Source organism: Falco rusticolus, chromosome 4, assembly GCF_015220075.1.
Source record: "Falco rusticolus isolate bFalRus1 chromosome 4, bFalRus1.pri, whole genome shotgun sequence".
NCBI lineage: Eukaryota > Metazoa > Chordata > Aves > Falconiformes > Falconidae > Falco > Falco rusticolus.
Genome location: NC_051190.1, coordinates 101,194,844 through 101,210,371, shown reverse-complemented (window position 1 = coordinate 101,210,371; position 15,528 = coordinate 101,194,844). Strand labels below are relative to the sequence as shown.

Below are 15,528 nucleotides of genomic sequence, written 5' to 3'. Positions count from 1 at the left end.
TGACCTAACTACACACTCTGGATCAACAGGATTCCTTCTGTTCCAGAGTTGAAAAGGAAAGCTGCTGATTAGCTGAGCTGAACTACCAGTGCCAAACATCAGACTTGCTTAATTCTTTTGCAAAATCTGCAGTTGGGAACGTGTTTGTGCCCCATGGACAGGCCTCTAGAGTTGCTGTCCTTAGAAATGCAGCTACCTTACAGAATTAGCTTTTGAGCATAAAGTCACTTAACACCTCAAATTGTAGATGTATCTGTATCCTGCGGTGTTTTTGTAAGGATTCCTTTTTGAAGTCTCCAAGATAAAAGCCATACCAAGGTACTGTCTTTCTGGAACAGCAATTCCTGTGTATGAATGAATTGTCATTACTCGGATGCATATTTTTTGACAACATTAGTGCCTAAAAGCAGCAAATGGCAGAACCGGGTATTAGGACAGTACTTCATAAGCAAGCTAACTTCCATGCAAGTATTTCAAGTAATAGTTTCCAAGTGTTTGCATTAAAAACTACATTTGGTTTGTCATGTATAAGAAATTGTGGGGGTTGTTAGGCTGACATTTGTACCTAACTCTTTGCTGTTGTAGGTTTCTTGGGCATTTGTATGCAGCGGAGGCTCTCATCTCTCTAGACAGAATATCTGATGCCATCACTCACTTGAACCCCGAGAACGTCACTGATGTTTCCCTCGGGATCTCTTCAAATGAGCAGGATCAAGGTTAATGAATCTACACTTCATTACAACTGGTTGTGCTTTCAGCTGCCTTCCTGCTGTAACTTTCTATATACAAATATAATGATGATGAAGACATCTTATTTTAACACCATCGGTTGTTCGGGGCTTTTTTGTTTGTGTTTCTGTTGCCGTGTTTTTGTTTTCCTTGCCTTCGTTCCTACTTTGTGTTTGGTTTGTCTTTTGTGTGTTTGTGTTCCTTTGAAGTGGCTAATTCTGTAACATAAATGGAATTGAATATTCTAGCCTTCTGGTTTGTTTGAAGATAAAATTGCATTTAGTGAGAGATAAGAGTGGGAAGAATTTAGTTAATCTGTATCTTAATCTTCTTGCAGTGCTTCCAATTGGGAGTGTTATTCTGTAACAGAAAAATACTTCAGAGCCCATCTGTATAGTCAAGTCTACAGCAGCTCTGATGTCAGTTATGTCTGCAATTTAAACTTCACTGCATTCATCCACAAATGTAAAAGCAAAACATTAGAGATAGGAAGTCTTAAGTGATGTTAACTCTTGAGCAAACTGATATGGTTTTCCTCTTTAATGTCAGACTGTGAAGAAAGAAGTGAGTTTGTATCTTTGTATTATTTTTGTAACAAGCTTTTAAAAAGCTCACAGAACATGATGGGTTTTGTGTTTGTTTTTTTTCTTTGCAGGGTCTGACAAAGGAGAGAATGAGGCAATGGAATCTTGTAAGTACCAGCCGTTGTACTCAGCAGAGTACAGGAACTTACTCGGCCAGTTCGGAATAAAAGTGTAAGAAGAAAAAGAGACTTTTTTTATTATTATTATTTTATTTCAGCTGGCAAGCAGACCCCACAGTGTTACCCCAGTTCAGTCACATCTGCACGGACAATGATGTTATTTAACCTTGGAAGTGCTTACTGTTTGAGGAGTGAATATGACAAAGCTCGAAAATGTCTTCATCAGGTACGAAAAACAAAACTCAGACAGCTTTAGGGACAAACGTACTTCTTTCAGAGTGTCATTTGTACCACAGCAAATCCTGGTGATTTCATAGGCAGGTTTATTTGCAGACTTTGCTCAGAAGGCAGCTCTCTTCCCTTTATGAACCAATCTCTATTAGTAACGTAAAATGAAGAATTCCATATTTCTTGTGTAAATAGTTCAGTACCACTATGGGAAGCATTATTGGTTTTTTTCCTTAGATCATACCAAAACAATGGAATATGATTAGGAAGCCTTTTCAGTTTTTCTAAGTTGTTTTGGTGGGGGGTTTATTGCTTTGTTTGTGTTTGTATTTTTAAATGGTCCACTAGTAATGGTTCTATTTCAGAGGAAAAAGTTCTTGAGGACCTTGAGTTTACTTCCCTCTTATCAGTTAATAACTCGCCATCTAAGCTATTAACTTTAGGTTCATGAGAACAAACCGCACTTCTGCTGGTGGTAGGGTCCTTACCTGCTTCTTGTCCCAAGAATTCTCAAGTACTGCTTTTGAAACTCTGTCTTCGCTTAGCCTGTGTCATTTGCTATTTCTTATGGCTGGGACCAAAGTCTTTCCATGATGATGTTAGTCTCTTTTTCGCAGCCATTCCTATCTGTCAGAAAAACTACTCGGATGCGTTTTTGTTGAGCTGCAAACTGAAACAGCAGTCTTCCAAATTACTTCATAGTAGTTGTGTAGGTGAACAAGTTCAAATTCTGTGAGGTTCTTAACCGCTTCAGGCACTTGTTTTGCTTATTTTCCTCCCAAGGCCTCTTAGGAGTGGGTAGGTGCCTGTGCATGGGCTCTGCAGCACATGTGTAAAGCCCAAAGGAGTGGAAGGCCATCTGTGGATGTAACGTATAGCAGGTCTCCTGCATCTACACTAAATTAATTGACTTCATAGCTGAAAAATGTTTGTATATGGAAAGCTAATAAATGATACTTGTCAACTTTGTATTCTGAACTTTGGAACAGTGGAAGTTACCTTCTTCACCTGTCATCTCACTAGGAAACCACAGTAGACTGGCCCAAGAATTTCAGATTTATATTAACATAAACAGAGCAGATGGTCCTGCTAATTAGTGTGAAACAAGATGCAGATAATCATTTAGTCTCTCCTTGCATGCATAAACCTGATGGAATGTATTAGTTTGAAAAAAGTCTTCTTAATTCGTGAATTACTTGTTTTTGTTAGCTAAGATGGCAGTAACAATCTTGTCAAGCTGGATTGGAACTAATCTTTCTTTGAGCTGGATGTTTCTCTTAAGCACTTTTTTCCCCCACCCTCTTCTTTTTCAATAAGGCTGCTTCACTGATCCACCCCAAAGAGATCCCTCCAGAGGCTATTCTGCTGGCTGTGTATCTTGAATTACAGAATGGTAAGTTTTGAAATGTTCTGTCAACCTAGATTTGGGATAGAAGGGGGAGAGGGTGGTAGTCATCCTTCCTGGTCTTTAGAGTCGTGCCAGTATTTTGGATGGTACTTCATTTTACACTGCTATGGATCTGTGTATCCACACCTTCATTTCTGTAGTTTATTGCCATCCTGTCTGAGCTGCAATCTTCTATACTTTGTGCAGAAGTCGGCAGTCTTGGACAGGCTCAGTAAAACCCTTGCTGAGGTTTATATTCTGAAGAGGGTTTGAAAGGCTTTTCCTTACAAGACAACTGCAATCCCAGTTTCCCAGAGAAGCCATGTCAAGGCCTATGTAGCAAGTACTGCAACAAAACTTGTAATATTGATAACTCTGTCTTCCAAAATCCTTCCTTTTGAAGGTTCACTGTGTTTGCTTGGGAACAAAACTCTACATAATGGGAAACAGGAAGGATTACACTTGAATTCTGCAGCGTGAGCAGCCTGCAGCTGTCATGGTTGTGGACCTGTGCCCTTCAGGACTGACTTAATACCCCAGTGTTGTGAAACGGTCCATGTGCTTGTTGCCCTTCAGTTGTCTTGCACTGCAGGCAGGCCAAGGACTTGAGCGTCGGTATTCAGAATTGAGACTTCTACAATGCTTTTCTTACAAAAACGTTTCTAGGTTGGAATTTTGGAAACCTTTCTTTCTGCAACACAGTAGCACAGAGCAGAAGAGAGGGGAAAGTTGGATTTACATCTCTCACACCCTTCAAAATACATAACCAAAAGGACTAGAGACATTTTTTTGTTCTATAAATGGCAACAAACCAATGCATCTCTTTTAAAACTAAAACTTCAGTGGAAGAGAAGTATTTGATAAGAGGGAGAGATGTTAAGTTTTCCATTTATATTGTTTATTTGATAGGCCATTAAATGATGGGCCGTCAGTTGAAAAATCAGATTTCTTCTTTTACAAATGTTATACGCACCCTTGACATTTGCATTACTGTCTGTAATGTCAGTGTGAGCGCATTTGGTGTGAAAGCTAGAGCCTCACTATGCAGACAGGAGAGAGAAGAGGTGCCCTTCAGAAATGTAGAAGGTGCTCTGGCATCTTCCAGCTCTGAGGTAAAAGCCTGATGTCTTCAGCTCAGAGTAGGTAGAATCAAGCAATACTATTTTCTGAAACTAACTTTTGTCTAATGCTTTTCATGTCCGTGTCAGCGTTTCACTGAATCGGGGAACCGTTGGGTGTACATGGCCTGGGCCCAGGGTTGGCTTGGCAGTTCTGTGCTGAGAACAGTGATTTGTAAGTTAAAAAAGAAAGTACCTTCGTCTAATCGAAAGTTGTCTTGTAGGTAACACGCAGCTGGCACTGCAGATCATCAAGAGAAACCAGCTTCTCCCTTCTGTGAAAACACTCTCCGACATGCGGAAGAAGCCTGTTTTTCAGCCAGTCCACTCAATCCAGCCCATTCAGATGCCAGCTTTCACCACTGTTCAAAGGAAGTGAGGTTGTGCTTCAGCCTGCTGCTGCCCTGCCCGTGAGGGCTTGGGCTTTTGTATATTTTTTTTTAACCTAGGACACCTGCATACCCCATTTGCTGGAGTGTGTTCATTTATGTAAATTTTTAATAAAACAGATAAACAAAGGCATGCTTAGAGGTGTCTGTAAAGGTTATTTCTTAAAGGAAGAGAGGTTGGTATCCATTTTGAATACGAGCAGCAGTTTACTTACCAAAAAGAAGTGCAGTGGTGGGACTGAGCTTAGTAAGCAGCCTCTTGTGCTGCTTGCAGGCTGCAGTTGTTCCCTACCATAAACCAGAGGGGCTCTGCCCGCTTCTTCAGCTTGAGCAGTGGTAGGCGCCAAAAGGCAGTTTGCCAAAAAGGAAAAGGTGGTCAGCAAAGACAAAACCCAGTACAGCTGCTGGGTGGGAGGACAATGGCTGCAGCAGGTACTGGGTGCACTGGAGGGACCAGCACTGGTGCCCACTCTTGCTTTTCAGCTGGGAGTAGTTGTACAAGCATGTGTCCTTTCAGCGGGAAGCTGGGTATCATGAAGCAGTACAGCAGAAAGCTTGAGCCCTGCTGCTCTCCCTCTTGTCAGGTAACTGGCTTTGCCACTTCTCAAGGCTTTCAGAGTAGCAGTGAAGTAGCTGACTTCCCCAGTAACTCCTCTATTGCTGTAGGTGACACCCACCCTGTCCTTATGCAGGGGGAAAAGCAGTTAAGAAGTACTAGGAATAAAAAAAAATAATTTAAAAAAAATCGGGGAAAACTTATACAGTGATCACCTTTCTGAAAGAAGGGAGAAAGGGAGCTGATACATCCCTGAGGTCAAAGTAGATTGACTGATTAAATACAAAAAGGTTAAAGATGCTCGCTGTGTGGTCCCAGGCCCTGAATAGAGAAGATTCTTCTCTGCCCTTCCCCACCCCCCCAGGAATGCAGAGTATTCAGATGCAAAGGATGCTAATGCCTTGCTTCAGCAGTGCCCAGCTCCACCCGGGGGCACCCAGCACTCCCCTCGGGGCTCCATGAAGGATGCAGTTGTTGTTCCCCAGATACTGCGCATCTTATCACGGCTGCATTTGCATGTGAGCAGCAGCATTCAGGCGCAGCTAGCCCCTAACAATGACTGCTCTTCTACCCCAGGGTGCCTGCACTGGCCAAAGGAGCTCTGGGTTTTTTTTCCCCCGTGCCTGTAGCACTGCTGCTTGAAGACAGGGGTGAGCAGTGGCGACTTCCAGCTGTTGGGTTTTATAGTTTTACCATTAACAGGAAAAATAAATATCAAAACACATCACGGAAGCAAATTGTCAAAGACCTGTCTCCTCTCTGGCATTGCTGTAGAGTCACAGTCCACTTACTTGTCCCCCCAGGTGCTTTTAGGCTCTGATAGCAAAAGAAGTGACAGTTGGGTAAAAAAGTGCAAGCTGTGCTGTAGTAAAGGCAGTGTGCCTGCCCCTTTTTCCTGCCCTCTCCTTGCCTTCAGGATCTCACCCGCAGCAGGAGGAAGGGGTTGCACTGCCAGTCCCCCCGAAGCACTACAACCCCCGTTGCTATCTCAGCCTCCTTGGCCACATGCTGGTGCGGGCCCAAAGCTAAAGGTGTCGGCAAGAAAGTGAAGAAGAGGACCACAGCCATGGTACAAGAACTGTGCAGCACTTGTTCAGCAGTGTCCAGAGCCACCTCACATGCTCAATAAGCTTCCAGGTTCTGGTTGTCTACAGGGAGAGGCACAGAGAAGCAAAGCAAATACAGAGCACTACACACAGCTGGCCAAGTTAGTAGTCTTGAAACTCACCTCAACAGCCTTTTCCTGCTCCTTCACAGGGTCTTCTCCCCCCTTTCAATGTGAAGTGATCTCTACTGTTGACATGTTGCCAGCTGCTCCAGCACAAAGGAAGAATGACATCTGCTCAAGGATTTTGATGGATAGCACACAGCATGGTGCTGAGTAGTCCTATGGTTGTACACAGCTGGGGCCAGAGAGTATCTCAGCTTGAAATCACCTCTGCTGCTACCCATGCAGTCGGTGGCCTTAATTCTCAAACCTCACTTGAAGAGCATCTTCCCATGCTCACCACTTCTTTTCAAACCTTTTCCAAAGTAGTGAGGGAAAGAGACCACCTTTTCTGCTTACCCAACTTGGGCTGGCAGTCCGCTCGGCAAGATGCCAGGTCATTATTAAATGCTCTCGTGGCTTTGCTTTACATTGCCACTCAGAACAAGCATTACTTTGACAGCTGCAAAGGTGAAGAAATTGAAACCTGGAAATGGACCAAGGTTAAACCAGGAACTCTTGACAAAATACTGGAAAAACTGCATGGAGTACAGGTGGAGAGTTCAGTATCAAAGCCATTTCCTCCAGTCATGACAGTGAGGCTGTTTTAATAGACCAGAGAACTAGAAGTCTGACACTGCATCAAAACTTAAAAAAAAACCCACCAAAACAAAAACACACAAACAACAAAAAAAACCCCACCAACAAACAACACTTCTCTCCATAGCAGCCCAGCATTTCTCCTCTCCTTTCAAAGCAGGTGCCTCTAGCTAAAGTTGTCAGTAGTCGTCATCTGGAGGCAACCAGGTTCAAATTCAGACCTTTTTCTTTTTTGCATTCTGACAGAGGAGAAGGCTTTGTCTGGGTAATAACAGAAACACACATACACAGATTTGCCATGAAAAAAACCTCACATTTATTCGATTAAACAAAAATAAAATAAACTGCATAGGAACATTTTAAAGTCCAGAGAGACACTGACTTTGTTTTAAGGCTGCCAGTAGCTGATACATCGTCTCCTTGCTACATCCTTCAGCCTTCCCTATGGACCACAAAGATACATTCAGAAGCCTCCATTAACACAAGGGTTCTAACATTTTGCTCACTTATTCTACGTAAAAGTTTGCACATAACCTGTCATGCTTTCTTCTCTGCAGTACTCAACATCTGACATCTAAAAGTTATGTCACTTCTTGTTCAAGTAGAAATGTGATGTCCTTTTTGGAGCATGGAAGTTCTTGTCACAGCCTGTCTCATTATGAATTAGATAGAAAAGCTCTGAGCAGCTCATTATAAGTAGAATACTGTCTGTCCTGCTGAGACATTTTTATTATTATTATTAGGAGAACAGCATGATTAATCACTAAAGTAGAAAAGAAACAGCTGCAACAGAAGAGGAAACTACAAAACCAAATTGACTCAAGATGCCCAACATCCAAAGACTGACAAAATCATTCTAGACCCTGATGCAAACCTGCACCGAGGCAACACTACTTAATACACCAGTAATGAAGTTTTATAGGACAAGGCCATACATCTACAGTCAATTAAATGAGGGGAGGAAAAACGCATGTTTGACAATGGTTTCATGTGGCTGACCTCCACTTTCTTCAAGGCTTCCAGTTTCTATCCGACTTAAATTGCAGGCACGTTCAACACCCTCACTACTCCAACAAATTGTGCACGAACCAAGCAGTGCATGACAGGTAATGCACAGTATAAACAAGAGTCACATACAGTAAGAAACCCCCACCAACTCAGGTGACTAAGCACACCTTACAAACTAGTTAAAAACTTTTTAGTCATTTTAGAAAAGAAACTAAAAACAAAACCCAAAAACAGACATCTCTCCCTCTGAAGGAAAAACTACTACATTGTCCGAAAAGTACTCTACAAACCTATAAAAGGACTTTTTTTTTTTTTAAACTAGTCTGGTCGTTCAAAAGGAAGTTACTTAACTACATCACTACACGGACACTTAACATTCAGTCAGTAAGGCTCTACGAGAAGAGCTTAAAAAATTATCTACCTGAGTTTGTACGTTGATACAATCATTAATAGAAGGTCTAAGACCATGCAGGTACACAAAGCATTTTTAGAACCATTATTGGTTAAACAATGATGGAAAAAGATGCCAGTCTGGCTCGTTAACCCGTAAGATCACTTAGAGACATCAATGTACGTTTTTCCACCATAACATTTACCAAACCCAATACAGCCTATCATTATTAGGGGTCTCCTGTACCCACTTGTGTCACCCCCTAATATGAGCAGGAGAGGAAAAAAGATTTTTTTCAATATAGTAATCTGAAAATGTGCTTCTGCAACTGTACTCCACAGGTAAAACAAGGGGCATGTTGCATGTCGCTATAAAGTTGCATAAACCCCCCAACAAACTGGTTTTAAACTGCCTCTCCTGAGAATGTCTGAACCTAAACTGCCCTCCAGGAATAGGAACACGGTTGCTTTGTCATGGTGGAAAAAATCCCATTGAGTCAAGAAAGCTAACCAATACAATCACCAAGTCAAAAAAAATCAGGATCTTATTCCCTTCAAGCATTTGGTATAGCATTGTGTTTACAGCAATCGTAACTTTAGTCTTCCCAAACAGGATATATTTGTAGGCATGCATAAAAGTTTTTCTCTTGTAGAGAAAAGACCTAAAGGCCTTACAGACATAAGAACACTGCAAATGAACATGAAGTATGTCATGTCAGCTAGTAGTGTCATAATACTGAGAAAAGTTTACATCTCCATACTTCTGAAAACAGAACAAAGTGTTTCAGGTATCAGTCCAGTTTGCCTGAATATTCAGGTTTATTTACAGATTCTCTAGTAAGGGCAGCTTAGCATTTCCATGGGCAGGCAGCAAAAAAGCAAACAAAAACAAGCAGTCACCACATTGTACACACTTACTATCTCCCCTTTCGGTTAAAATGCTTGTCCAACAGGCAGGATGAATCCTTCCCCCAGGCAGATTCTCAATTATTTCTCAAACCTGTCTGATGCTAAAATTGAGGTAGATGATTTACTTCTGCAAAGTGAGGTAGAACTTCAAGAAAAAGATAGTGGCATCTCTAGTTGTGCATTTTGTACCACAGCAAACTGGGTTTCAAACTCCCAAGGACTCAAAGACCAAAGGTACAATATTTGTCTAACGCAAGTACCAGTGTTTGTTTTTTATACAGCTCCAAACTGTTTCTCTAAATCTCTACTTTTAAATACCCTATTACCTTTTGGCACCATTTGGCTTACACTCCTTTAAAAAAATAAACAAAACACTTTGGCACAATTTTTATTTATTTTTTTTAAACCAGAACTGAACAAAGAAATCTTATGATCAAAGTCATGGCAAGATAAGCCTACAAGCCTGCTCTCTTCAAAAATTAATTTAACTGTAACGTAACAGACTGTGCCCATTTTCCTGCAGCTCCAAGGGAATGCCACATCCAAGTGCCTTGGTTCTTTCTCCCAACTTGGTTACATCTGGCCCCAAAATACACTACTTTTCAGGTGTTGTCTTCCTTCCTTCACTTTCTTCACACATTTAAGGTTTATGGGCTTCCTTAAGTAAGTTATATTTAAAAGGTTACTAAATAAAAAGGACTGAATTATCTGAAGGACCTGCATTATTAAGTACTGAGTCTGCTTCAGTTTGCTACTGAAGTTCCTGCTTAAAGAGGTATGAGAAAGGACAAGATTGCTTCACAGGCTAAACTCAAACTAGCCATACTGACTGCTGATATGTTTTGTCACGCAAAAAGTTTACGGAGAGCCACTGGTTTAAGCTGGCACAGCGAAATTCCTTTGGGAGTTCTAGTAGACAGGTCTGCCACCTGCATTCCGTTGTTCCCCAATGTCAGAGCTAAGAGGCACCGCTCACCTCACCCTTCTCCAGGCCATTTCCACTAGTTAAAACTAGTCTGAATGTTCAGTTTGCAATCCAGCTTCAAAGCCTTGCTTTTTCTCTCTGCACGCGTGTACGTTATGATGCTGGGGCATTAACCTGAGAACATGCATAGCCTGAGAACATGCATGGAAAAACCGAGCGAGGTTTGAATCTCATTTAAGTATTACTTTTATAAAAGCCCCTACTGAGGCATCTGATGTTGGCATTGTGTATTACCGCTACTTAATTCCATTGCGTATGAAACACTCCATTTTATAAGCTACACTACCACTTTTCAATGAGACCAAGCGTGCTTAGCACTATCTATGACAAAGATAAGGAATTATTTCGGGTAGCTAAACAGTAGTGTTTTTAAAACGAAAAAGCTCCCCAACACATTGAGGTCAAACACTCGAGAGGTTTGGTTTGTAAGCAAATCCCACTGAATTAAGTAGACAGCAACCGAAAAAGAGTTACAGTCAGTCCTCCTGACAGAGCTGGACTGGGGGTTTGTGCAACGGCTCCACACAAAACAGCAAAGGGCAGCTCCAGCGTCTGTCACCTTCAACACGGTGCCCCTGGAGAGGGGCAAAAAGGTTTCTGCAGTTCAACACAATCCTGAAAGCACACAACTTTGTTTTTTTAATGCCTGGAGAACAACTCCCTTTCAGCCCCAGAGAAAGGGAGAACCCAACAAGCATTGAAGCACAGGAGCGTCTCTAGCACGCTCCAACACTGTCAGCAACTCTGGTCAAGGTATCAAGAGACCTGGCATTTTCATTAAGACATGATAGGATAAATGCAAGGACACTGCAAACTAAACGTTAAAGCTTTTTAAACCAGTTTTCTTTGGTATCTAGATCTTGCAGGCTATTAGTTTCCACAGCCCAAGTTGCAAATAATTCTTGGATTGAATAATACAAGACACACATAGACATCTGTCACAACTGTAGGCCGCCCAAGAAGGGAGGCATGTACACAAGCAGAACTTGAAAAAGTCGAAGGTAAAACTAGCTTTCTCTCATATCCATGTTTTGAGTGGCCACAGAAATTTAATGACAGATATCCATATAAAAGATTATCCTTTAAAGACTATTTTTAAACCATGCTATCCTAAAGATTAAGCCTAACCGAAACACACTGCTTTGAAGAGTTTGCTTCCTTGAGGCTTAGGCTGAAAGGCAGCACAGTTATTTCATCCTGTTTAATTTAGGTGGTTTTTTCTCACCCTTCTTTAAAAAGAGGTTTTGCCATCTCATGAATCTGTGTCTTTCTGGTCCTTTAGTTTAAAGCCTCCTCTGAAGTGGTAGCTATCTGTCTGCACACATCATCAGGATTTCTACAAAACCCAGAAAGTTAACGCTCCTTGGGGAAAAGCAGCAAGAAGGAAAGTGCACCTTGTGATTTCTCACAAACTTGTAAAGAGCCTTTCAATCTCAGGTCACTTTTGTGCATGGTAGATGGCATAGAGATGAACCCTTTCCTTGGAGGATGGTTAAGGCTCTTCAGACTTTTTGATAACCATGTTTATGTTTCAGAGACCTTCTCTTGCAAACAGTAAGGTAAATCAAATCCCATGGCATTTTCAAGCCTACTACATTAATTTTTCCATTGCAAAAGAGACAGAAAAGCCCTCTGCTCCCTATCTTAACCACTCATTTGCCACCAAAGGCCTTATTCAGAGGGTGAAGCAACAGCTCTGTAGAGACTGTATCTATCTGCATTAACAGCTAAACTGGAATGCAAGAAGTTGAAGAACAAAACAAAATACTTCCAGGGACTCAAAGTCACATTTTGCTAAAGAGATCTATCTCTAGTCTCCCAAAAAGTTTCTGCTTCTCAGAAAAGCTGTTTTTTATATCCCCTGAAAGAGCTAACTTCTCCCTGCCTCCAAGCTTTTAGGAATCATATACATTTTACTTTTACGAAGAATTCTTTGGTACTGCCCTGGAAAAAAAGCAGCAAAGTTTCAACTTGATGCAGTTTGCCTTATGCTGGTACTGGTAACTTTTCACTTGGATCTGTCGCAAGAGATACACGGTGCTACAGGCCCACCCCGCCCTAAAAACTACAGTAGACCTGCCTAAATTTTTCAGTCCAGCTCTTTGGGGAAGCCAGATGATGAAAAAAAACCCCATAAATACATTTTTGTCACTGATAGGGTTATTGCAATCCTCTTTAAACACAAAAAACTGTTGAATTCTCCAAAACGCACCCTGAATCTCCAAAGCTGTGCTTATTTCTTACTTTTGGAAAAAGGTACCACTTCTGTTCTAACAAATCCATCAAACATTATTCCCTTAAAGTCTCTCTATGGGGAGGGGCAAAAAAAGCTAGTCATTTCACAAGAAAGTAAATCAAAAGGGATTGATTTTCCCTGTTTCAATGCTCCTTGTAACCTCTTCTGTTATCCAGATTAGGTGCACTGATAAAGAAACAGTAACTTTTAAAAAACTAATTTAGCTTTTAGGTGAAAAGGGTAAAAAATACTCAATGACAGGATACATTAAAGGAAGCCTTGCTTTTCTCATCTAAACTTTACAACAATCCCACTAAACCACTAAACTGAACAATTTGGTTTAAACTTAAAGAGTTTTTGTGCATTTTCATCAGCTTCACTTTGTGCTGTTGGATTACTGTGTTTCAGAAAAAAATACACAGAAATGCCAAAAAGATGCAAACTTGCTCTTCCCGGCGAGTGAATCCCACTCACTTTCACAAAACGTTCAAAGCCGTCTGGGAACAAGACGCTGTGCTCACCAGTAAATCAAACACACTGAGGTATAAAAAGGAGAACAGGAAAAAGTTCTCTGCTGCAGCAGCAATTCAAAAAACAAAAGTCCCCCCTCCCATGTCCCCACCCACAGAACTGCAGTACGGTCAAGAACACAAATTTCTCTACAAACACCTACTACCATTTTCTCTGTTTAAAAAAGTTACATAGAGCCTTTTTTTTTCTTTTTTGCTTAGTCAGTCTACAGAACTCATCACACAAACCACCTAATGTGCACAGCAACACTTGTTTGTGCATGAAACCCCATGCGGGGGGGAGAGGTAAAACGTTCTGAACTGTGAGTGTGTGGGGATGGGGAGGAGGGCGAGAAACTGGGGAGGGAAGGGAGGACAATGAGGTAGATAGAATTTAACTTTACAGGCTCACTCCCTGCGGAAAAGATAAGTACATTCATCTGTAAAAAAATTAAAGATGAGGTAGGTTTGAATTAACGTTGTATTTTTTTTCATTTTCTCTTAGAAGAATTTCCCTGAGACAGTTTCTTCCTAATTCAAACACAGATTAGAAGACGAGAATTCGATTGTTTCCAAAGTCGACCACAACAATCATGCCATCAGGGGTGACAGCTATACCTGAAGGACGGTCCATCTGACCAAAGCTGCTTCCCTGAGTGCCAAACTTGCATAAAAAGCTACCATTTGACTCGAATATCTGCACCCGGTGGTTCCTGGAATCGGCCACGATGATGCGCCCCTCCTGATCCACCGCCACTCCCTGCGGGCGCAGGAACTGGCCGTTGCCGGTGCCCTCCGAGCCCAGAAAGCGTGCTGACTGGCAGTCTGGATGGATGACCAGAAGGCGATGGTTGTTGAAGTCTGTCACTACCAAGTGGCCCTCGTGATTGAAAGTCACACCTCTGGGGGAATCAAAGTGCTTCCAGAGTGCCCCTTCGAAGCCATACTTGTTAAGGAACACGCCGTCAGGCCCGAACAGCTGAACACGATGGTTCCTTGTGTCAGAGACCAGGATCTTGCCCTCTGCGTTGACGGCCACATCCCATGGGTAATTGAATTGCCCGTTCTTTGTTCCTTTCTCTCCAAACTTCAGAATGAACTGCCCCTCGAACGTGAAGATCTGGATGCGATGATTGTCCTTGTCAGCCACAACAATCCTACGCGAGATGTCACAGGCCACGCCAGCAGGGCGGTCGAACTGGCCCGGCCGGGAGCCCAGCGTGCCGAACTTGTGATGGAAGGTCCCGCATGGCTTGAACACCTGGATGCGGTTATTACTGCGGTCAGCAACAATGATGTAGCCTTCTTTGTCTACGCTAACCCCCCAGGGGCGGCAGAGTTTGCCGTCGCTGTCTCCCTCGCTGCCAAAGGAGAGCCCCGGCAGCCCAATGCCTATGTAGCTGCGCCCAGATTTCACCACAACTTTGAAGGGGCTGTTCTCAATGTGTTGGTTGCACATCATCACGGACACCAGGTGCTCTCCCTCTAGCTGTGGACGGTAGCTGACCAGGTAGGTCCCATTCTGCTGATCGCTGACATCTGCCCCGAAAAGGTTTCCATCTGGGCCCATCACTACTGCAGAGATCATGTCACCTCCTGAGAGGCGAGGCTCACCGTCATGGTCATAGCCTATCACTGTGAACGAGGCCACCTTGCCTTGCAGCGCACGCTTGAGGCCTTCCCCAGTGGCTTTGGTCAGAGGAGCGAAAGCCCCGCTGCTGACAAAGCCCATTGATTTAATGGCCATATACAATGCCTGGTCAGGGGGGGTGAACATGATCCTGTCGTCTTCCTGTGGCTGGAGAAGGCCTCTCACATTCTTCAGCTCCTGCACCTGAGCCAGCATGCGGTCCCGAGCCAAAAGAATATCCATGGTACGACCCTCCTCCAGGACCTGCTGAACAGCACTGATGGTGTTGTCCAGCTTATTTAGGTTCTGACGTAACTTTTCAACTTGCAAGTAGAGCGACTTAGCCTTGACTTGACGAATCTTTTCCACCTTGTGGGGGACAGGGCGGAGAGAGAAAGCACATTTACGTGAGGGAAGACAATGCATAACACAAACATTTCCTAATGTCACCCTTCTACATAAAAACTGCCGTGCAGTTGTTGCAGCCCGTTAACACACAACTGCAGAACAAGCCTCTAAAAGCCGTGATGCAGACAGAAGTGAGGAAAAGTTAATTATTTATCCAAATTCAGGATTATTATTCTCTCCCACCCCCCAGCCAAAATCATACATTCTTGCTCTGCAGGCCTGCTGCATCAGCGCCATTTGAAAGGAAGAGTCGCCTCCTCACTAATAATGATTTGCTTCCTCAAATGCTGTTCTGTGTTCTAGTCGCAAGGTACTTGACGGATCATCCAAATCTATGCCTTACTTAGACTCCAGGGAGGACAGAGATTACTGCAGGCCCGAGAGAGAGAAGAGGCTTCTCTAGCCAGACTCAAAACCAATTTCAGAAGTAGGCTGTTATCACACAAAGCTAAGGCTAGCAGTCTGCATCAGCTCACACACATGGGTTCTTCTTGTTCCCCTGCCTGCCAGAACTGTTTTCATGTGACTGGGTAATA

The 15,528-nt window shown here is 42.8% G+C and overlaps 2 protein-coding genes across 5 annotated transcripts in view; one reads left to right on the top strand and one right to left on the bottom strand.

Annotated features, from left to right (window-relative positions):
* The window catches only part of CNOT10 (CCR4-NOT transcription complex subunit 10), a 36,416-nt gene extending 31,723 nt beyond the window's left edge, over positions 1-4,693 (top strand). For all 4 annotated transcript variants that reach the window (XM_037383465.1, XM_037383463.1, XM_037383464.1 and 1 more), the window contains exons 15-19: positions 586-716; positions 1,385-1,420; positions 1,531-1,658; positions 2,978-3,053; positions 4,390-4,693. In XM_037383465.1, coding sequence (XP_037239362.1) covers positions 586-716; positions 1,385-1,420; positions 1,531-1,658; positions 2,978-3,053; positions 4,390-4,544 — 526 coding nt within the window. In that variant the 3' untranslated portion in view covers positions 4,545-4,693. The remainder of the gene's footprint in view (positions 1-585; positions 717-1,384; positions 1,421-1,530; positions 1,659-2,977; positions 3,054-4,389) is intronic.
* Positions 4,694-7,209: 2,516 nt separating this feature from the next.
* Positions 7,210-15,528, bottom strand: part of TRIM71 (tripartite motif containing 71) — a 61,965-nt gene continuing 53,646 nt past the window's right edge. The window contains exon 4 of the mRNA XM_037385707.1: positions 7,210-14,953. Within this exon, the coding sequence (XP_037241604.1) occupies positions 13,502-14,953 (1,452 nt within the window). The 3' untranslated portion in view covers positions 7,210-13,501. The remainder of the gene's footprint in view (positions 14,954-15,528) is intronic.